This window comes from Antechinus flavipes, chromosome 3, assembly GCF_016432865.1.
Source record: "Antechinus flavipes isolate AdamAnt ecotype Samford, QLD, Australia chromosome 3, AdamAnt_v2, whole genome shotgun sequence".
Lineage (NCBI taxonomy): Eukaryota > Metazoa > Chordata > Mammalia > Dasyuromorphia > Dasyuridae > Antechinus > Antechinus flavipes.
The window spans coordinates 172,219,730-172,244,072 of record NC_067400.1 but is presented as its reverse complement, the minus strand read 5'-3'; the positions used below and the strand labels follow the sequence as shown (position 1 = coordinate 172,244,072).

Sequence of the window (24,343 nt, the reverse complement as noted above, 5' to 3'; positions counted from 1 at the left end):
TGGATGCTATAATAAATGATAAGAAGGATGATTTCAGAAAAACTTCAACTTACATGAACTGATGCAAAATAAAGTAAACAAAACCAGGAGAACATTATACACAGTAACAGTAATACTGTATGAAAAACTCAGAATGATTTAGCTTGTCTTAGCAATGTAATGATCTACAGATAATCCCAAAGGTCTAATGGTAATAGTATGTGGGAGTCAAATAAAATAAGCAGAAATGAAGAACAAATACTTTTTATTTTCTAACCCAAGTCTACACAATTTGAATTGAAGAAAGAGTTTGCAGTAATCTAATCAATTTAGGCCATATTAATATGGCAAGATACATTATTCTAGTTTATCCAAAATATGTAGTTCTCTGTTTTGCCTTAATATAATGAATGCAAGAAAATGAAACATTATACATGATACGTGATTCAACTCTGTTATGTCATGTCACTTGGCATACTATTATAAATGTCTTGTCATTGCATCTTTTTGGAAAAACTAGAATAATATATCTTGCTACTGACTAGTTGGCACAAAATTAATGTCCTAAAACAGACAAAGTTTATGCTTTGAAAAAACTGTGCAAATACCAAAAAAGTGGGGTGATGTGTGAACTATGGAAATGTATTTAAGAAGTGGGATTTAAAAAATATTTTAAAGTACAAAAAAAATTTTTTGTCTGTTGATGTGCTCTATCCTATTATTGAAAAACTCCTTTTCAATAAAGGTGATAACATTAAGAAATACTATTTAAATCTAAAAAACTTTTAAAAAATTTAAATCTGATCTTAAAAAAACCCAAACATCCTTTTCCAGACTTCCCTGTTCGAAGATGACTAAACTGACTAAAGAGAATTTCTAGTGTTCTTTATCTATTGGAGGATTATCCCATTATCCAGCCCTCCAAAAAAAAAAAATACCTTCTGTTCTCTTCTAGGGGAATTCTTTTATTCCAAAAAGAATCTTGATATTGATCTCTAGGAGACTACCTCGGGATTTCTAGAAGGGAATTAGTTCAGGAATGAAATGATGACCTTGTTACTTAAGTATTCTATAATATGATTTCCAAATGGTATTTTTACATATGATTTTCTTTTTTGAGATTTTTATGTAGTCTAAAATTGTCTTAATGCAGATACTTGTTGGAAGGAATGTAAGAATTATGCCAGTTTGGATACTTTTCACTATGACACAAATGGATTGCATATTACAGTAATATTAAATAAAATTATTTCTAGTAGAATTGTGCCTAAAACATAAAACACAGTACTAAAATATGAAGATACTATCTACCCCATGAGAATGCAAAAGTAAGTACCTAGAGTGTAAAAAGTGTTTCATTTTTGTGTTTTTGTAAAGCCTACTACAGGCCTGGCACATGGCAGGTACTTATTAAAATTTTTTTAAATGATTAAACTGTCAACATTATATGAAAAAATAAATGTAGTATAGAGATATTCAGCATAAGCAACAAAAGAATTTTAATTCTGTTAGATAATTTTTGAAGAGCACAATTATTTATTCTCTCCTTCTAGGCTAATATTCAATGCAATTAAAATCTAGAATTTAGTTAAATAAATAATGCTTAAAAATAACTGTATTTTGGGAGATTTGATAAGCAGGAACATTGGAAGGATTTCTTCTGAATAAAACATAAAAGAATAAAATAACACCTTAACATTGATTTAGTTTAAGGGAAACTAAATTTTTTTATGAGTTCAGGTGCAAATTTCTTTTTGGTATTTAATATCCTTTCAAATTAAACAGATGTAAACCTTATTCTTACCTTAATACTGTTTACTCCTGAGGGTCCCAGTAGTACACCACAAATAATATAACCAAACATTGTCGGTAATCCTATCATTGTACACAGCCAACCACATGGTAAAGATAACATTCCTATGGTAACAATGTCCTAAAAAAGGAATATATTTTAAAAATTAAAATAATTGTTGAATGAACAAGAATGCTCTCTTTAAGTAAACTACTATGGCAATGAGGAACATTATTAACTTTCTTTCTCACTGGTCTAAGCTCAATAGAGGGTGGGTTTGTTGTGCTTTTTTGTTTTGTTTTGTTTTTGAAGCAAGTCCAAACTTGTTCTGTTACTTGTGTTCCTAAAATTACTACATTCAAACATAATGAGGTATGCTTATATTTAAAGTTTATCTTTTTCAGTATAAGAGTTAAGGATTTCAAGAAAAACTATCTTATGCACACTATATTTCAATAATAGTCATATAACTACTGTTTCTCATATCTGGTCAAATGCTTCCTCCTAATAAGCAGTCAGAAGAGAAAAATCATAGACTTTTCCCTTCCTCAACCCTCACGGAATACCTCATCTCTGATAGACATCTCTCTACTATCCTTGCCTCTGCTGGAAGTTTTTCAAGGTCCAATCTACTCTCATTGTTGAATCCTTTATTTTCTTAGTCAGCGATTATATGCCCTGCCATTGCTTTTGAATATCCTCAGAGTTTTGCTATTTGCTGCTTTCCATTTATTTATCCAGCTCTATACTTTCCTGAGCTCCAATCTTGCCTTGTCAATACTGTTTGGGACATCTTAAAGTGTAGTAAAGGCTATTTTTTCATGCAAGAAAAGGTTAAAAAAGGAAATTGTAGGAAACAATGCTTAAATGAAGTGAGATAAAGAGGCAGTCCTCTGTGAACAGTCATTTCAATGTTTTCATTGAAATATAAACTGAAGTTCTCAGAAGAAAAGGACATAATGGGCAACTTGAAGAGATATGAAAATGTATGGAACAGTCATTGTAATGTATGGAACAGTTATAAGTAAGAGTGTGAATTGATTAGAGAGCTATTAAGATGACTACCCATACGAGATGACGTAATATTAATTTGTCAAGTATCTGAAGCTGGATTTGAATACAGGTAATCTTGACTTCAGGATCATTATCTACTACCCAGCTTGATGCCCCACTGCATATTATTCTTACCAAGAATATAATCCTTCAATACAGTCTTTGAAAATGGAAATACTTTACAATCTAGATTTGAATACAGGTCATCTTGACTTCAGGGTCATTACACTATCTATTATACCAACTTGATGCCCCGCTGCATATTATTCTTACCAAGAATATAATCTTTGAATAATATAAATACTTTACAATCTCAACTTGATGATTCTAGAATGCGTTCAATTATTTTAGATAAATCAAAATTTTCAAAAATGAAATTTCATTTTGCAAAATAAGTTACTCTTTAGGAGAAAGAGTAGTCAGAAAAAGCAATATGTATAGTGTATTTAATACCTTTAAAAAAGTTGGGAATTACTGTTCTGCCAGAATCCTCCACAATAGGAGGAAAACCTCTAATTCTTTTATGTATTATCTAGATAATGAAGCCTAGCAATAGACTAATAAAATTTAGAGGAACTAGTATAGAGTTGTTTTTGTTGTTATTGTTGTTTTTGAGGCAGTTCATATAAAGTATCTTGCCCAGAGTCACACAGCCAGGAAGTGTTAAGTGTTGAGGTCAAATCTGAACTCAGATCCTCCTGACTTCAGGGCTGGTGCTCTATCAACTATGCCACCTACCTGCCCCTAGTACACAGTTGTTTTTAAAAAAAAAAAAAAAAAAAAAAAAAAGTATTTTAAATCTTACCTTTATAAAGTGGTGATCTGCTCGAGGAATTGTTGAATCTCTGGGTTTAGTCAATATATATTGATTGTTTTGGGAGTCAATCAGCATACTAAGACCTAAATTATCTTCTATTTCATGTTTTGATAGATTTCTCTTAGAATTGGCCTCCTCCTCTTCTACTCTCAAAACTGCCTCAAAATTGACCCCTCTTACCTATGAGAGTAAATAAAACAATGATCAGTAATGTGCATTTAAAATTCTTTAGAATTCAATGATAAGCATTCATTTTTTGGTTTAAAAAAATTATACTTTTTTTCAGGTAGAAAATTGAGAAAATGGTAATGAAAGATTAATTCCCATATAACTATTAAATGTAAGTTTAATTATCTTGTGGGTTTGAACTTATGAGCTAAAAAATGTACCAGCAAAAACAATTAACAACACAACTTTAAATTTAAAAAATAAAACTAAAGGAAACTTACAAAAACTCCAAATGTTTTCTTCTTCTTCAATCATCTACTTTGGTGGGTCTAAATGATATATTCAACAAGGCTAAAGGCTTTTAAAATGTTTGTCGAGTTTTCTTCTCAACTGAAATTACTCAATTTCAAAAATATTTTTGTTGCTTTTCACCTTTTCTCTTTTTTTTCTTACTATGCTTTCCAATGACCACTACTTCCAAAGGTCAGATTTCATATATCATATACACATTTCAAGATCCAAAGTCAGTTTTTAGTAGCAGTTCTAGTTTTAAATTGGATTCTGAGGACATGGATTCTTGCTAAAGGTCTTTACTGAAATTATATCCTGTCATCTTTCTCTTTTGTGTATTACTCCTATTGCCCAGATCTTCCCTCCATTCTCCAAAGTATGGTTCCCATACTATATATATGGAATGGATCATCTGTCCACTAAGACTATGTAAAAAGAGTGAAATGAAAGAGGGAATGATCTTTTAATATGTATTTTAGGATAAGTGGGGCTAACTAGATTTGCTGAAAAAAGCAGCAAAAAGGGAATAAGCATTTATATAAAGCCTACTTAACATATGTCAGGAACTCTATTTTTTCATCCTGACAACCCTGCAAAGTATGTATTTTTATATTATCTCCATTTTACAATTGAGGAAACTGAGGCAAACAGAGATTAAATAACTTGTTTAGGGTCCCACAGCTAGTAAGTATCTGGGACTGAATTTGAATTCAGGCCTTCCTGACTCCAGGTTCAGCCTCCATTCATTATGTCTTCAGCTTGCTTTAAAGTTGACAAATATACTATTTTTTGGAAGATGAAGTCAAACAAATCTTCTCCTATAGAGGACATTTAAAATTTCAATGTAGTACGTAAACCTAGTACAAATTTGAATGTATAAAGCCACCCAAACAATATTTCATTTGATTCAGTAGAAAACTCAGATATATGGGAAAAAAAATCCTAAATCTTTTCTATCTTATTACTTACTGACTTATTGTCATCAAAAGCATGTTCTTCTATTTCTTCCTCTAAACGATCTGCTGCCTTTCTTACATCTTCAAGAATTTCATCAAGCATAGATAGACTTTTATTTTGATGTTGAATATTTTTAAGGGCTTCAACTTGATGTTTTTCTGCTGCCAGCAGCTCAACATATTCTGTTTCTTCCTGATTAGTTTTTGGAAAATTAAGAATGAGATTTAAAACAACAGCAACAATAAAAATCAAGGTAATGACTTGTTCACAATAGCTAAAAACATTTACCCAGGATTGAAAAAGGAATAATTACTTTGATTTGTTTTACTTAGGGTCCAAAATATTTCCCCTTTAGACAGTCAAATAATTGCCTCCTTAGGCAAATGCCTATTAGGCCATTGTTAATCTATCATGTGTAAGAGTGTAGACACATGGCAAGTTGGGATTTATTTCTTTTTTATTTTTACCTCCAGGGCCTGGAACAATACCTGACAGAGTAAGCAATCAATAAATTCTCACATAAGTAAATGATGGACTAAGGCTATTATTCCAAGCACTAGAAACACAAAGATAAAGACAATGTCTCTGTTTACAATCTCATAGGAATGATAAACATGTAAATAAATAATTATAATACCACAAAATCAATAAGCCAGTTAGTTGGTAAGCACTTACTACATATGTGCCAGGTGCTATGCCTAACCCAAAGTGTGGATACAAAACAAAAACAAAACCAATCCCTGACCCCTAGGAATTTACCATCTAATGGGGGGAAATAATATGTATATAAATAAGTAACCATAACATAAATACAGAATATATTGCACTTAAGTTTAGAGTTGTACTAATAATTAAAGGACTAGAAAAAATTTCATTAGAAGGTTCACAGAAGTCAGAGAACTTGAGGTAAAGAAAAACAACATTTAAGGCTCAGTTAGAATATGGAAGTCAAGAAGAAAATGGTAAGAAAAATAGGAAAGTATCGATTGAGGACTTCAAAAGCCAGATAATATTATCTTAGAGGCAATAGGGAGCTAGAGAAGTTGACTACATATGGAGAGGGTGATATGGTCAGAGCTGCATTTAGGCTAATTTGGAATAAGAGGTGAAGCAGGGATAGGTAATCAGAGCCTGTACATGGAGAGCAGAAGATAATAACACATACAAGAACTCTCATGAAGGTAAAAAAGATAACATTTGATAACTGATTGGATATCTCCAGTGAGTATGACTTTAGGCTAAAGGTGGAGAACCTGGATGACTGGAAAGATAGAAGGGAAAAGGGTGGGTGTCTGGAAGGAACTAGAATTTTTGTTTTGCATATGCTGAGTTTGAGATATCTGTAGGATATGTAGTTTAAAACAAAGTATTAGAAAAAGTCAAAAGAATTTCTAGTCAGGAGTCTTGAGAAAGATAATTAGGAAAGGCTTCATGGAAGAAGCAGGACCTAAATAGGGCTCTCTGAAGGGAGGGTTTTGATTAGGTAGAGAAGGAAAAGATAGGGAGAGGCTATTTCTAACTATGAGGAAAAATGGGAATAAAAGACATATAATTAGAAGAAGAAGAATAGAAAAGTATGTTGGAATGTCAAGCATGTGCAGAAAGGAAGTTATTAATAAGGTAGTACATATAAGAGAAACTAAAAGTCTGAACTAAAGTGACTACCAAGAAAAATCACCCAACAAGCATTTTCCAAGTGCCTACAAAATTCCAAATAATGTGGGTGTCGCAGACATCAGATGATGGTAGACACCAAAAGCTGGGGTTCAGCATGTAAAGAATTCACATTGGCCACTTGGCCAACGGTAGGTGTTTGACAAAAGGTAGATTTAATTAGGGAAGAAGTTACAGATAAAAATGAAAGAATACAAATGACACCAAGAATGGTAAATATGAAATAGAGTGGGAGAGCATATAGACAGGTTCTTCAGTGGAACTCAAAATTACCTAGGAGAAAGGGAGAACTCCATGAGGTTGGGGCCTGTCCTGAACAGGCAAGTTAAATCTTGAACGGGACTTAGTAGCCTAAAAGAGTGAGTTAGCTGTAATGAGAGGAAGTGGGGTTGAGAAGCAAAGTGAAGTTAGGGGAGATACCACGCGGCATTGATGAGATGTAAGAATTGAGGATAAGAGATCCCCTAACAGCAATGGGATCCTCTTGGCCAATTGCACAGGTTTTGCGAAAGAATTCCCAAAGCCCAATAAATACAGGCACAAGGTTTGTGGCAAAGAATGGGTTTATTTACGCTAAGAAGATAGCTTTCTTAGTAGGCAAACTCCTGATTAGGAATTTAGCAAAGATGGGTTTACACTGAGAAGATATCTTCATCAGTAGGCAAAATCCTGTTAGGACTTCTGTGTTGACAAGCACTTGGTTATATTGGGTTAATCTTGGCCTGGAGCGAAGGAACAGTTTGAATGACTATACCCCAGGCCGAGATTTCCAACTGAATGAAATTACTTATCTGGGAGTTTCCCTTATGAACAGAAAGGTATGCGGCCCTCTCAAGGGCCGAGGGTTTGAGAGTCAGGAGCAACCTTTCCCCCAAAAAGGACAGAGTTTATATCAGGGCTTTTCAACCCTTCCCTCCAAAAGATCTGTTTATATCAGCATGGGAAGGATAAGGAGAAAGACCATGAGATAGAGTGCCATGGTAGACTGACCAAAAGGAAGGCAGCAGCCATGGGATGGCCCATAAGTAGATTTTATAGGTAAGATTTAACCTCAGGGACATGACTGGGATTTCTGACAGGGAATGGTAGGATGAAATTGCTCCTCTCCAGAAGGTGGGTCTCAGGGATCGGAAGTAACTTGGATTTCAGACTGCACAACCTCTCCAGAAGGTGGAACCATGAAGTTAACTCAACTCAACTCCATGAGTACCTTCTAGTTTGCTCACTTCTGAACAATATATCTCATCAAGTACTGTACTAGGGGCTACAAATACAGCAAATATTTCTTAAGCAGCTTGAGATTTCTAACTGGACAGTTGATAAGGACTAATAAGTATATACATGATAAAGAAAATAAATAAAAAGTAATTAATGTATTTGAAAGGGAGAGCACTAAGAGTTGGCTTCATGGAGAAGGCAGAGCTTCAATTGTTTCTTCAAATAGAGGGATTCCGTGAGTCAGATGAAGAAAGAATGTTCCTGGCATGGGGGATAGTTAGTGCAAAGCCATAGACATGGGAGGCAGAATCCAAAGGAGAAACAGATATGAAAATATTGTAGAGGAAGGAAAGGACTTAGTTACACCTAAATTGTCTTGGGCAAGTTACAACATTTTTGAGCCTGTTTTCCCTTCCACAGTAGGGATAACTTGACTATTCTCCCCTCCTCCATATACATATATCTCACTAATCTATCATGATACTAAAAAATAATTGGCAACTTTCAATACTCTATAAATGTCAACTATAATTAACTTACTATCATGGAATAACTAACAATAATTTATTCATGAAAAAGGATAAGTGAATCAGTTGCCTATGACTCCACTCATCATGCCTGACTCCTCAAATCAAAATGCCCCACCCACTATTTCCTCTCCTATTATATGCCAATTTTGCCTATTAGAATATAAACTCAAAGAAGAAATGTCTTCTTTATATTTGTATCCCTAATGCTTAGTAGACTACCTGACACATAATAGTAAGTGCTTAATAAATGCTTTTTTTCATTCATTCAAGAAAAAAAAATTCATAAAACACTACATACACATACACATACATCTGTGTGTGCATGTATGTATGTATATCACTTCATTTAATCTTTACAACCATCCTGGGAAGAAGGCAAGATAGGTATTATTAACTTCTCTAAATATCAATTTCCTCATGTATGAAATAAAGATGAATAGCTTACAGAAAGGACTTTGGAAATCATCTAGTTCAATCCTCTCATTTTATAGAAACTGAGGTTCAGAAAAAATGACCTGAACATGACACAAGTAGATAAATAGCAGAGCAAGGATTTGAAGCAGATCTTCTGATTCCAAATTTAGTGAGCTTTCCACTGTTGAACACCGCCTGACTCAAATGATTTCTTATCCTACTTCTAGAGCATCAGTATCAGATACCAAACAAAGGTCCCTCTTTTCTCTAAGTCCCCTATTACTTTGGATGATTTTGTTATAGATTAGCTAATGATGTGAAAAGGTAAATTTTATAAACATGATTTGGATGTGGATCCTTAAGTAGCCCCAGATTCAAGAGAGGAAGAGGGAAATCACCCAAGAGCCACTAGGTCCCAGTATTTTCCAGTCTAGAAAACCAAGATGATTGACTTCTGCTAGAGAATACTTAGGCAAAAATAACTGTTTAAAATCTAGGCCATGACTCACTTCCTTTTAGACTCAATTCAAGCACATCTTCTACATGAAGTGTTTTTTAATTCCCTAGTAGGTTTCTTCCATAACCACTTTGGATTTAACTCCCATGTATTTATTCTGTATATACTTACATATGCACATGTGTTATTTTCTCTCAAAAGAATGTAATCATAAGAGCAGGAACTTTTTTATTTTATTTTATTTTATTTTATTCCCAGCAAAGTATCTGGCACACAGCAGTTGTTAACAAATACTTGATCCATAGAACTGGACAGGACTTACAAGCTATATAAATTCCTTATTTTACAGATGAAGAAACTGAGGCCCAGAGAAGTTAAGTAATTTGTTCAAAACCACTTCAAATAGTGAGAGAAGTGAGAATGAAGGATTAAGAGGGACTGTCCAAATGGAAGCAGCAGTCATCACAACTAGGGGAAAGTGACTGCAGCTTTCCCCAAGTACCTGCATCTAGGGGAAGAAGGGGAGAAAAACAATGTTAAGCATTTCTGGGGGAGGAGATATGCTTTCTCTTTTTTGTCATTCATAGATCAGAGTCTTTTACTGGTTGTGTCTTCATATAGGTAAAGGAATGAGTAGTTGGAGGGAAGGGCAGAAGAAAGAGCAAGGGTCACAGGCTGCAGGCTGTCTCTGGGACAGTGATACAAATGAGCACTCATCCGTCCTAGCACTAGTATACCATGGTCATGGGTGACAGCTGAGAATGCAGTGCTGTGGGTTGCATTTTATCTAGGCAGTACCATCAACTGAAACTTTTCCTAATTCTAAGGGATGAGACACTGTTTAGGCCAGGGAGGAAAGCTTCAATAAGCCAGGTGCTGCTTAGATAAAATGAGGCTTCCAGAACACCACCTTCTTAACTGTCACTAATCTTTCTGATACACTTGGTGGTCTTTCACTTTGAGCAAACCCTGATCTAGAAAGAGTCCTTCCTTCTCAGAAAAGCTTAGGTCTTCTTGTTCAGAGTTCTTACAAGTCCTTCATCTTGAAGAACTGCAACCTCCTTTCTTAGAGGGTCCACATCTTAAAAGATCTTTTCTCTGTGGACCCCTCCTGATTTATGATAGGATTTTCTCTACCACAGAACAGTCAGACCCCCATCTGTGAAAAATCATATGGTAGAGGCCCCTAAAATCCCCAATCCTGACCTAGTCTTCTACCATAAATAAATATTCAGGGTTAGATATGGGGTTTCCCTCATAAATTTTGAGCACTTAAAGTTTTAATATTGGATTGAAATATTAAAGAATTAACTATCAGTTTTAATTTTAAATTTTAATCCATATCTATACCAATTTAGTCATTATAGAAAGATGTCCTATAAACATAATGAGAATTTGATTGTAACTAAAACTGTTCTTACAAGGATGAGTCAACAACTAAGGAAAATTTAAGCAAATATTCAGAAACATGAACAAAAATGTTGCCAATTACAATAATACTGTAACAAACTATAATGAATATATATTGAGATAGTAATGTAAACAGCATGTATGAAATGTATATGAAAATGAAACTTTGTCCTCCCATATATTTTTACTTTAATTTTTATTACCAGAATAGGTAATGTGACTTGAATTACTAGTACTAAGGTCTTTCATGACATGAAATGTATTGCATATTTGGTTATTCTGGGAAGAATGTTACATGTGAGAATATTAAAGTATTAAAGGCATTTAATTTCCAAGCAGACACTTTTGGTGTCTTACCTGTAATGAAATACTAGAACATTTTCCTTTTTTCTTCTCTACATTTCTTCCTAGCAACATCTTCTTTGAATACTTAATAAAATCTGAAAGAACTAACCTTTATTGCAGCTTCCCTCAAAGCTTCCAGTCGCTGTCTGCTACTTTCTTTCATGTTTACAACATCTTTGTAATCTCCTTGAAGGGCTCTTTGGAGTCCATGGATAGCTTGAAAGACTGAATTCTCACTTTCATTCAATTCCTTTTGGAAAATTTCAAATGTATGCACCTGAAAGAGTTTCTCTTCATCTGATAATCCAGAATTCTTTTCCACTGCTCTAATTGCATTTTTTAGTTTATTAAGAACCACATTCTTTTGTCGAAGAAGACCGGATAGTTTTCTACAATTGTCTAGAACCCATTGTTTTCTTTGAGTAATAGCGGCTCCTTTCCCGCGATGCAACTTTATTGCATGTTTTGCTACATCTTCATGTTCTGCAGCATACACTATCAAATGAAACAGCGAAATCAAGATCCAAAGACAAATTCTTCCCATTACCTTCATGATCCAATTTTGCAGAACAGGGTATTCCAAAGATGGATGTTATTTAAAATATGCATTTTAACACATATTGGGCTGAAAAAGAGAATAAATACATGTACAATTCACAATGACTCACTAACATGGAATGAAGACAATAGTACATCAAAATTAGTAAGCTATACCCAGAAAAATATTCTCTAACAAATTAGCTATATAAGATTACTTGCTTAGAACTATTATAATCCCTATCTATCTGTTGTATTAAAAGAAAATCTGGTGATCCCTAAATCTAATCCAGTATCTTGGATGCAAAATATTTTAAGAACTAGTTTTTATTTTTTAAATGTTCATACTTTTCAAAAGTAGGCTGTAATAATCTGGGTCATACAGGAAGAAAACCTATTGCCAGGTATAGACGATCATTCTGAACTCCAAGATGAAAAATTTCTGCAAACTCTTATATGTGTCTTTATTATTCCATGTTTTGAATCCAAATTACAAAAAGCATTCTGTATACACACTTCACATTGTGGTGACTTATAATCTTGCTCCCATGAAACTAATACCGGAATGTCACTTTACAATATAGAACCAGTTAATACCATTACATCAGGATACCTGTAGTTAGGTATTTAATAAAAATAGTTTTGAAAACAATCACTTGTATTTAAATATAAATTTCTAGGTCTTTATTAACATACATTCTAACAAATTCCAAGGTTCATCTCATTACTAATTTATAACAGAAAACTTAACAAAACAAGAACTACTATTTAAAACAACTTATTGGTGATAATAGGATGGAGAGAGAGACACGGTTTTTATTGTTAAAAACCCTAATACTTGTTTTCTTCAATTTCTAAAATCTTGTAGAAATATGTATGTAAGAATTGCACATATTTAACAAATATTGGATTACTTGCTATCTATTTCCCCCTTGGTGGGGAGAAGGAAGGGAAACATTTAGAACACAAGATTTTCTAAGATGAATGTTGAAAATTAGCCGTGTGTGTGTGTGTGTGTGTATGTATAGTGAAAATAAAAAGCTTTAATTAAAAAAAAAGAAAAATATGTGTGTGTGTGTGTTGGGGAAGGTGTGTATAGATATGTACGTGTATGTTTATATCTACATATGTATAAATAAATATGTCTTAACTATAGATAGCTTGAGGGTGAGGGGATAAAGGGAAAACAATAAAAAGTTTAAAAGGTGCACTTCAGGTGTTCAAAGAACAATTTATAAGGAAGTAAAGAAAAGATGGACATGCATGAATATAATTTCTTCTACTATATATGTGTGTATATATATATGTATATGTATATATATATATATATACACACATATATCTATATACACACACACACACACACACCACTTTCTTAAAGTAGTAATTTGTTGTTATATATTTTGAATCGTCCCTGATGTTCTGTTGGGCACATGACAATGTTCTCTTCTGTTTTGTTTTATTTTGTTTTGCATTCCTTTTTTATTTTTACTTATTGTTTTTTAAATAAAATAAAATTCAAAAAAGGAAAAAAAAATTCTAATATCAACTATTATTTCCAAAATCACCTACATTTAAATGAGATATTGAAATGATAATGACATTATTAGCCTGCTCTCTTGTCAAGAGAGATCTACATGTTATTAAGCTCAGCTTATTCTATATTCCTGAACGCAAAGAACAATTGCATTATAGCAATTTGTGGCCTGGAGTTTTCCAAGAAACTTAGGATTGTATATACAGTGGACCTTAAACGCAAAAAATATTATCAGTGGCACATGAAGATTTACCAGATCTCTTTGACCTTCCCTCTTGATTGTTGATGGCACCATTTTCTTCCCAGTCACCCAGGTTTGAAATTTCAGTCATTCATAGCCCTTTTCCTCTCTCTTTTAAATTTATCAGTTGCTAAGACTTGTGCTTTCTATTTCCATATTTCTCAAATCTTTCTATTCTTACATACTGACATTACCTTGCTGAAATAGCCTAGTTAGACTTTCGGCTTCAAATCTTTCTATTCTCTTATTTATTCTCTAGGCTGGCTGGTCTTCCCAAAACATAGGCATGTCCATTGAACTCTCTTATTCAAAAAAATTCAATGGCTTCTAAAAAGGACAAAATATATTTTCTTGAGTCTATGGTAGATAATAACTGAAGAAATAATCTGTATTAGCAAAACTGGTATAATAAACCAGCTATTGAACTCTTCCTAGGCAGAACAAAAACCCTAAATACAGAGTAAGACAGGTTTTTATGTATTAAAAACAATTAGTCAAATAAGACCAATTAAAAGCAATTAACCAAGATACCAAATTAGATAATGTGATTCCTAATTAGAGAAACTTTCCAAATTGGGAGGAAGAGAGCAAACAGGCACAGCTCCATGAAATTAGAAAAAGAGGTGTTCTTTTCAGATAAGGTGTAAAAGTTGCTTCAGATATGTAATTGGGAGAAAACTCCTTGCATTACTCTTGAGAGGTTAAACAGGAGATAGAAGTAATCCAGCTTCCTAGTCACAGAGGGCTAGGTTCAAATGATGCAATAAAACTTTCTCACAATTTTTGTAAGTGAATAAACTTTTCTCACAAGACAGAAAATGGATTAGACCCATAAGTGACTAGAATGGGAACTGGATCCAGAACTGAATCATAAAATGGAATCAATTCATTTTACTCGATTTCCACAGGCTTGACCCACCACTAATCAGAGTTTTGACCAATTTCATTTCCAACCTAGGTCAGTTTACCCCTCCTTTAGGTACCTTAGTGACACCCATCCTCCACCCCCAATCCTCAGATCACCATACTGATACCAGGCTTAGCCTATTATTGCTCATAACTTTTGAGCTCAAAAGATTCACCCCTCTTAGCTTACTGAGTACCTGGGATTTGAGGTGTGCACTGCCATGGTCAGCTCTAGTAAAGCAGGCTTTGAAAAAGCCCACTGAGATTCAAATGAGGTTGCCAGATTATGCTTTTAAACCAAAATCACTCTGGTTCTCACTAATTGGTCAATAATAGATCTAAGCTCAACCCTCTCTAGCTCACTGTTTGGGTTTTGATGGCTCAGAGAATAAATAGCATTTGTTTCTATTCTGGCTGGAAACTTCTTCCCAGACTGCTTCTTTTGGGAAGTCAAACTAGGTTATCTTTTGCATCAACTCTTACCTAGCTTTTAACCACTGAATGAATAAGATAAACTGAGACCTAGGAAAAACTTTAAAAACCTCAAACCTTGGAGGCCAAAGTCTCCTACTACATCCTGAGCTATTGCCAGTCATCCTGACCTATTTCTTGTGTTGACTCTGGGATAGAGTAAGGCTGATAACTTTGCAGGGCCTTGCCTCACTTAAATCCAATTCATTTGCAAGTCAAGACAACACCAAGTAGATGTGTTTAGTCCTCTCCAAGAATAAGGAGGAACTACCATCACTATCACTATCACCACCAGCAGACTCATTTCACTTTTCAACCCTTCCTTTTCTCTCCTAGCCCCTCCCTGACCTTAACTCTGTTAGAATACTTATTTTAAGGTTCACCTCTCACTTCCACTTAAGGAAGACTTTGCTATCTCTGTGGGTATTATAACTGATTCCCTTGTCAAATTATCATGTATTTATGTACCTATTTAAACAATACATCTACTAGAAGAACAAATATTCTTTGAAGTCTGAGGAATGACCTGCTAAATTATGTCAGATTTGGAGTCAGATAACCTTGCTTTGAGTCACAGTTCTGATCCTTTCTACACGTTTGACCTTGGGCAAGTTATTAACTTCTCAGTCTCAATTACTCAACTGCAAGTTAAATGCCTTTCAACTGGGGAATGCCTAAATAAAAATTGTGGTAAATGAATATGATGGAATATTACTACAAGAGAATTTATAAACACAACAAATTCAGAGCAGTTTGGGAAGACTAAATCATTACCTAAAATTCAATTTTGTCTCATATAACTTTGTTTTTATTGCTTTATTATTTTTTAACATTTCCAATTAATTTGTTTCTTCTTTTACTTTTAACAATTCTTCTTGAATTTATTTTGGGTTTATTTTGGCTAATTTTTTGGAAAAAATGCTCTATTTCATCAACTTATGTTTGGGGGGGATATCATTTTCCTCTTGATGTTTTTAACTGCATCTAGGATTTCGCTATTAAATCTCTAAGTCTACATTTTTTGTTTGTACTCTCTGAACTGGTTAATATTTTTAATGCATTTTATGCTGCTGATGATGTGGTCACTCATTCTGTCTTTTTATATTTCTTTGCAACATCATCTATCAATTTTTGTAAAAGTACCATGTGATAAGATCCTGAATAGAAGGTGAGGTGGGCAGAGTCAAACTAAAGAATTAATATACTCTCCCACTCTACTTCATAACTACAATTCCGGGTAACTATTGTATTTCATCATTTTGTCTGGAACCTCTTCCCTAAATAAACCTGTCTTTTGCCCAAGGGAATGACCATTGTAATTCTTCACAGGACCAGACCCCAAGTTTTGGTGCTTCTCCTGATACTCATCATCTGGTGCCCAAGTGACATCATTTGGTACAACATCAGCCATATCTCCATGAATGTTTAAAAAAAAATGTTCTTAGCAGTCCCATTCAGAATAGACTATAAATCTTTTAGCTCTTGGCTTCTCTAGGGACTTATTTATATTCATATTTTCTCTCTTGTTTATCTTTATTAGAGATGTCAAAAATGGAAACACTACAATTTCCTTCTTTGAGCTAATTTTTCCTTTATAAAAGCATTTGAGGAATATTGACATCGGTTTGTTGCCTGTGATTCCTTTCAGTATAATATAATTTGTTTATTGCTGTTAAAAATTTTGCTTTTGTTCTGTTTGCAAACATAACTGGCTCCTGCTTGTTTTTTTTTTTTTTTTTAATTCATCCGAAATACAAGCAAATTTCGTTTTAGCAATTTATTTTTATTGTACATGTCTTTTTCTGGGGGGAATAAAACAATATTGTGGGGTTTTCTTTTCTTATCCTATCACACTTTCATTGTACTAAACTGTTTAATCCAATTTGATCTAAAAATTATGAGTTAGGTTTATTATTTTCCTTCATTTGTCATATGTATGCATATAAATTTTTTTCTGAATTTTATTTCTATTCCTCTTTGAAGATGGTACTTTGACTCTTCAATTATTTTTGTTTAAATAACTCTTTATTTCTACAAGCTCTTCTCCTCCCCTTTAAATCTGTCCTCACCCCATTTTTCATTCCTTTCTCTAATTTTACTTTATCAGTTAATTTCTTTTTCTAGTTTTTATATTCTCCCCTTTTCCCCCCAATAAAATCTCCCTTCTCTCTACACTTTCTACTGTTTGCTTTTTTCATTTTCTTTACTTTTTTCTAAAAAGGCTTTCCTTGCAAATTAAACAATTCTCAGGTACCACTACACACCTATGAAATTGGCTAAGATGACAATAAAATATAATGATAAATATTGGAGGGGATGTGGAAAAAATTGTAAAACTAAAACATTGTTTGTGGAGTTGTGAAGTAAACCAACTATTCAGAAGAACAATTTGGAACTAAATTCAAAGGGCTATCAAATTGTGCATACTCTTTGATACAGCAGTATCTCTACTGGGCCAATATCCCAAAGATCATAAAAAAGGGGAAAGGACCCACTTGTACAAACATATTTGTAGCAGCTCTTTTTGTAGTGGCAAGGAACTGGAAACTGGGTGAGTGGCTGCCCATCAATTGGGTAATAGCTGAATAAGTTATGATATATGAATGTTATGGACTATTATTGTTCTATAAAAAATGATCCAGGAGGGGAATCTCAAAAAGGCCTGGAGAGAGTTATATAAACTGATGGTAAGTGAAGTGAGTAGAATCAAAAGAACATTATACACAGCAACAAGATTACTATGTGATAATCAACTGTAGTGACTTGGGCTCTTTTCAACAATGAACTGATTTAGACCAATTCAAATAATCTTATCGTGGAGAAAGCCATCCGCATCCAGAGAAAGGATGATGGGGAGTGAATGTGGATCACAACATAGTAATTTCACCTTTTTTATTGTTTGCTTGCTTTTTCTTTTTTTCTCACTTTTTCCTTTTTGATCTGATTTTTCTTGTGCAGCATGATAAATATAGAAATACGTTTAATAGAATTGCACATTTAACCTACTTGCTGTCTGGGGAAGGAGGGGGGGAAATGGGGAGAAAGGAAGAAAAATTTAGAACACAAGGTTTTGCAAGGGTTAATGCTGAAAATTATCTTTGCATGTATTTTGAAAAATAAAGTTACTTAAAAATAAAAAAAGAATTTCCTTCATTCTCTTTACTTTCTCCATATTCTAGACTTTTATTCTTTGATCCATCATCCTTTTTATTTATTTCTTCTTAATTTGTGTTCCTCCCTGATTTGCCTTGGCTTCTCCACCCCACCAAACCTATCATCACCAGCTAGAATTGTGTTAAGATATCTGTCAGGAACTACCTAAATTATTCAAATACAATCCAATCACCTTGCTGATGCTCAGAACTACAAAATATTGGAGTTGGAATGGACTTCAGTAGTTGTCTTAGTCCAACTTCCCATGGAACAACCTCTAAAATCTTTGCTTTAAAACTTCTCAAAAACCTTGTATGCCTACCAGTCACTTGTGTTGAACTGATCCAGATAGAATACCTCTAAGTCATAATGAGACAAAAGAGCAGGAGCTGGGTTCAAGATTTTTATTACATAGCTATGAAATTTTAAATCTCTCTCAATAATTTCAATAATAGTTTCTGAAATGCCCTTTTATTTCATAGCATTTTAATCATGTAAATTAGCTGTAGCAGTTTCTATGGAAAAATTGCCCAATATTAGCTTCAGTTTATTAGTAAAATCAAGACAATGCTGGATTCTCTCACAGACTTACTATAAATAAAAAATAAAGTGTGCTATGTAAATGTTACTAAATCCTTGCTATAATGTTTGCAAACTTTTTCCTTGATATAGTCCAAAGTCAACCAACTTAAAGTTGAAAACATACTTGAAGGCTACACCCACAAAATTTTCCCATATAACATAAGGCACACCCTAAAAAGAGAGCTGAAGATTTATTAAAGTGAATAAAGCTATGCTATAATAAAACAAGATTTCCTTTTCTTGTACAATTTTTAAAAAGCATTTCCATATATCCTTGAAAACTAAAAGATTTATACAAAATTGTGGTTTTAGTGCATTTTTGTAATTTAGGCTAATTGTTGTAGCTCTTATCTGTCTACAGAATTATGAAAAGAAAAATGTGCAAAGTACTCTTTCAGTCTGAGCTATTAGCAAATCCTATAGAAATCACTAACATGTCTATTTTCAGCTTTTGAAACTGAAGTATAACAAAGATTCTTTTAGTAAAACCAATCAGCCAAAAAATTATTAAACTACCAAAAAATAGTCCCATAGAAAAATACCCATATAGGTATTGGCATATTATATGAAAAATTCTAATGAAATGGTTACATTAATAAGCTTTTTAAAAAATGTTTTTAAAAAAAAAAACACCTAATGAAGGCTTGCTAAGTTTATGAAAATTCCTCCAATATTGGTTCTATACTAATCAGAAAACAAAAAGTTTATTTTAAATGGATTTAGTATTCCAAAGAAAGGCACTGTCAGCATTATCATATAGTTTCATCTTTATGTTAATCCTTAACAAGTTAGGTTAATCCCTCAGGTAAGAGCCAAACCTTTCTGAGAGGTCAAGGCAAAGATCTTATAGGAAACCTTTCCTGGTGTCCCCAGTACACTCTTATCTTTTTTCCCCCCTCCCAATAGTATTTTATTTTTCCAAATACATGCAAAGACAGTTTTCAACATTCACCTTTCAAAATCTTTTGTTCCAAATTTTTCTCTCTCTGTTTCCTCCACTCTCCCGCCTCCCTTCCCCAGGTAGCAAGCAATCCAATATAGGTTAAATTGCTACAATTCTTCTTTCCATATTCTTCATGCTGTGCAAGAAAAATCAGATCAAAAGGGGAAAAAACCATGAGAAAGAAAAAAAAAAAAACCAACAACAAAAAAGGTAAAAATATTGTTTTGATCCACATTCAATTTCCATAGTACTCTTTCTGCATGTGGATGGCACTTTCCCTCACAAGTCTATTGGAATTACCTTGAATCACCTCATTGTTGAGAAGAGTCAAATCCATTACATTTGATCATCACATAATCTTGTTTCTGTGTATAATGTTCTCTTGGTTCTTGCTCACTTTACTTAGCATCAGTTCATGTAAATCTCTCCAGGCCTTTCTGAAATCATCATTTCTTATAGAACAATTAACATTCTATTATATTCATATACCATAACTTATTTAGCCATTCTCCAGTTGAGAAAAATCTACTTCATTTCCAATTCCTTGCCACTACAAAAAGGACTGCTACAAACATTCTGCACATGTAGGCCCCTTCCCCTCTTTTATAATCTCTTTGGAATATAGACCCAGTAGAAACACTGCTGGATCAAAGGATAATGGAGTTTTTATAGCCCTTTGGGCATAGTTACAAATTGCTCTCCAAATTGATTGGATTATTTCACAGCTCCACCAATAATGCATTAGTATACCATTTTCACATTCCCCCATAACACTTGTCTTTTTCTGTCATCTTAGTTAATTTGAGAGGTGTGAGGTGGTATCTCAGAGTTGTCTTAATTTGCATTTCTCTAATCAATAGTGATTTAGTGCATGCTTTCATTTCACTAGAAATGGCTTTAATTTCTTCATTTGACAGTTGTCTGTTCATATCCTTTAACTATTTATCAATTGGGGAATGGCTTATATTCTTATAAATTTGAGTCAATTCCCTATATATTTTAGAAATAACTCTCTTCTATCTTCAAATAATCATGCATACTTATATATTCACGTTTTATACCACTAGCAGAATGTCAACTCCTTTGAGTAAGGCCTTTTTTCATGTTTGTCTTTGTATCCCTAGCACTTTGTTGTTGCTATTATTTCAGTCCCATCCAACTCTGTGCACTCATTAGGGATTTTCTTGGCAAAGACACTGGCGTAATTTGCCATTTCCCTCTCTAAAACGTAAATAAGAGCTGTCCCATTGGAACTGGTCAGTTGGGAAATTCTTTCTCTTCCTCTCTCCTTTCCCTTTCTTAATGCCCACATAAAGTGTCATATCTTTTAGGTACAGATGCTCTTAAAACAGTTTTTGGGGGGATCACTGAATCCTCCCAAGATATCTTGGAATTTACTAACTAAGCACCAAGGCTTAAATCCAAATCACTGACTCTCAAGGATTGGCCAACAATAGGGTCCAGGCCAAGACCCAAGAGGTCCCAGTTTGGATAAAACTTAAGGTCTCCCACTTTATCCAGGGCCATCTCCTTATCCCCTCCAACATTTATCATTATTTTTTCCTGTCATCTTAGCTAATCTGGGAGATATGAAGTAGTACCTCGGGATTATATTAATTTGCATTTCTCTATTCGATAGTGATTTAAAACATGTTTTCATATGCCATATAGCTCTAGAGAAGAAAGTGAGGCAGGTAACCTTGTATAGCCCTCTTTCATTTAAATCTAATTCACTTGCATGTCACAGCATCACTTCCTAGATGGTATGGTCTCCTTTTAGAACAAAGGACAAACAACAATAACAAGAAGCACTGAAGTCAAGAATGACCCAGGTTCAAGTACAAACTCTGAGACTTAGTAACTCTGTGACCATGGAAAAGTTGATTTTTAAATTTACTAGGCAATTCTCTAAGACTATAGAGAACAGAATGCATGCTGATCTAAATTGGTGGAGACAGTTCCCTCACTAAGAAAAGACATCAATGAAATCAAAGGTCTAGTTCAAAAGAAAAAAAAAGCCCCAATATGTAGCAAGACATCTAATATACAATAAGGATAAAGAAGAGATGTAGGATTTCACAGGTTATAGGAAACAAACTCTCTTGACTAATGCCAGTCAACAAATGACAGGTTTTCCTGGCTTTTTGGCAACTAATATATTTATCCCACTATAAATAAATACATATTTATTTTATAATATTTTATAATATATATAAATATATTTATACCACACTATCACTGCATTGAGTAGATGCTTAATATTCATTGGATTGGAAAAAACTGGGTAATGTTCTGTAATGACCACATATTTAAAATCAGCCGGAGTCAGGAATTCAGGTTAAGGGGAAAATCTTCAATATTTATTGAAGTGAAGAGGTGAATAAAGATTGCGATAGCAAATATAGGCAGTTGCGACAGGAAGCCAGCTAACAGAGAGAGACACGACCCGAGGCAACCGTGGCAATGACAATCCCAATCCCAAAAATCTCTCCTCCCCTTCCTTTTCCACTCCCCTGCCTCCACCCACCAAAATCGTCATTTCCTATACAACACATCAGGACTTGCACAAAGAATGGGTGGGGGCCATTTTTTCTCCAAGCTTATATATTAATAGAGTATGGTCCAATTACTACTTAGCCTCATGTGCTTGGGACCTCAGTGCATCAACTCAAGCCTCAGCCCATTACATCGTTCAATAAATGGGCAAAAGTGAAAGGAAGCATTATTTTAAAACCATGAATACCTCCATCTAAACATAAATCTGAAGCTGAAAGAAACCATCTAGTCCAATTCCACCCCCACCTTCCTCATTTTATAGATAAGGAAACTGAGGCCCAGGAAGATTAATAAAAATGATAGCTATTACTTTTATAGTGCCTTAAAATTTGTTGTCTTTCATCCCCCCAAAAGCCCATGACATCAGTGAATTGGGTTGAAGTGAGGGAGAGTTGTGAAAAGTTACCAGCTTTACTTTCTCCTCCAGAACCACCCAGATCCAATGACAAAAGATAGATCAGGATGACTGGAGATGGCCCTGGATACAGTGGGAGACTTGGCCTTTTTAAACTAAGGTTTTTTTCCAGATCTCAGTTTGACTGAGGCAACATCCATTCAGTGATTAAGACTAGATAAGAGGTGAGACAAAAAATGACCTCTTTTACATAGTTAAAAAAAAATCAATCTGGGAGGGAAAGACCCTTATGATTTCTGGCAAAACCAGAAACAATTGCTATTTCCACCAACTCCGAGCCATCAGGACTCAAACACTGACTAAGTGAGACTTGTATTGGCACCAATTTTGGCCAAATAATGACAGCCAGAGTGATTTGGGTTTAAAGCATGGTTCTTAAAAAAAAAAAAAAATCTAGTCACTAAATCCCAAGGTATCTTTTGAGGCTTCACTGTTCAAAATTTACATTCCATTGGGTGAAGCACCTGCAGGTAAGGATACGATAAATGATACCTTTTGTGCATAAGGTAGGAGGCAGAAGGAGAGGAAGAAAAGAAGAAAAGAAGGGAAGAGAGGGAGAGAGGGGTTGCACTGCCCAAATGGAATTGCTACTTGGGTCCCCAATGGGGCACTCTCAAGGAGAACCAAGATGTAGGGAAGGTGATGCCATAATTTGCAAGTGAATTGGACTTACAAGAGGGAGAGCTAGGCAAAGTCATAAGTTTCACTCCCTAGAAGTCATCTCTAATCTAATCTATCCATATGAATAGAGATAGAGTGAGGGAATAGCATGGGGTAAGGTTAAAGAGAGGAATGGGGATAGACTTATAAAGCATTTTACACAAAACGTGTCATTGAACTTCACAACAATCCTATAAGGTAAATAGCAATCATCTGTATTTTACATATGTGGAAACTAGGGCTCCGTCAACTTAAATGACTTATGCAAGGTCACAAAAATGATCCACATCTGAACTGGGATTTGAACTCGGGTCTTCTGAATCCAGGGTCAGTGTCTAGAAAAGTCAACTAGCAAAGCATGAAAGATTGAAAAGAAGTTATTTAGCTTGGGGCTCAAGAGGCTTCACAGATAAAGTTATCAGCAGAGATTTCAACAAGCAGATATATGAAAAAAAAAGAATGGCATATACAAATACATGAACATCAGAAGATAAAATAAGGAAATAAATGAATGTACAATGTGCACTCTATCTACTGTGTCACCTAGCTGCCTATCTAGCTGGGATAGACACATCATGGAGGACTTTGAGGGCTGAAGTAGAGTTTATATTCTATTCAGTAGGTAATAGAATATTACTGAAGATTCTGAAGTGGGGAAACTACCTGACTAGGCTTGTAAATTAGAGATTAAATTTGGATTAAATTCTTCTTGTAGATAATTAAGAATTGATTATACAGAATCTCATTTTTGCAAGAGGTCACTAGCAATGTAAACAAAAGCAGGCTGAAAAAGTAATATATAAACATGCATATTAAAAATTTAAGAAAATGATCTAATTCTAGCTAAAAATTGTACAATTATTTATAATATTGATCAGTCACTCTTAAAATTTCTTATCTGCTGGAATAAAGTTGAATAATTTTATGGATTTTTTTCTCACATATCAGTTCAACAACAACAAAAAAAGAAAAATGTCAAGGAATCAAATGGATAAGAGATATGAGAGCAATTCTTCCTACTCCTTTAAAGAAGTCGAAGGTCATTCTTCCTAATTTTTTTTTAACAAGTCTGTTATATGGAATCACTTCAGAAGAGGAAGGGTAGCATCCAAGGGAAATTTAAGTGACTTAAAATTAAAAGATATCAATAGAAATTTATTTTTTAAAAAGAAATCAAATGTATGGCTTTTGAAAATCAGAACAATTTAATAGATATAATCAGATCAATTCAAAATTT

At 34.0% G+C, this 24,343-nt stretch overlaps 1 protein-coding gene across 3 annotated transcripts in view; it reads right to left on the bottom strand.

The window, feature by feature from the left end:
- TMCO3 (transmembrane and coiled-coil domains 3) overlaps positions 1-24,343 on the bottom strand; it is a 66,664-nt gene that overhangs the window by 41,191 nt on the left and 1,130 nt on the right. For all 3 annotated transcript variants that reach the window (XR_007951758.1, XM_051984243.1, XM_051984242.1), the window contains exons 2-5: positions 11,215-11,730; positions 5,070-5,249; positions 3,630-3,821; positions 1,784-1,912 (exon numbers count right to left, since the gene is read on the bottom strand). Coding sequence is in view for 2 of the 3 variants with exons in the window: in XM_051984243.1 (XP_051840203.1) it covers positions 1,784-1,912; positions 3,630-3,821; positions 5,070-5,249; positions 11,215-11,658 (945 nt within the window). In the remaining variant the exon portion in view is untranslated. The remainder of the gene's footprint in view (positions 1-1,783; positions 1,913-3,629; positions 3,822-5,069; positions 5,250-11,214; positions 11,731-24,343) is intronic.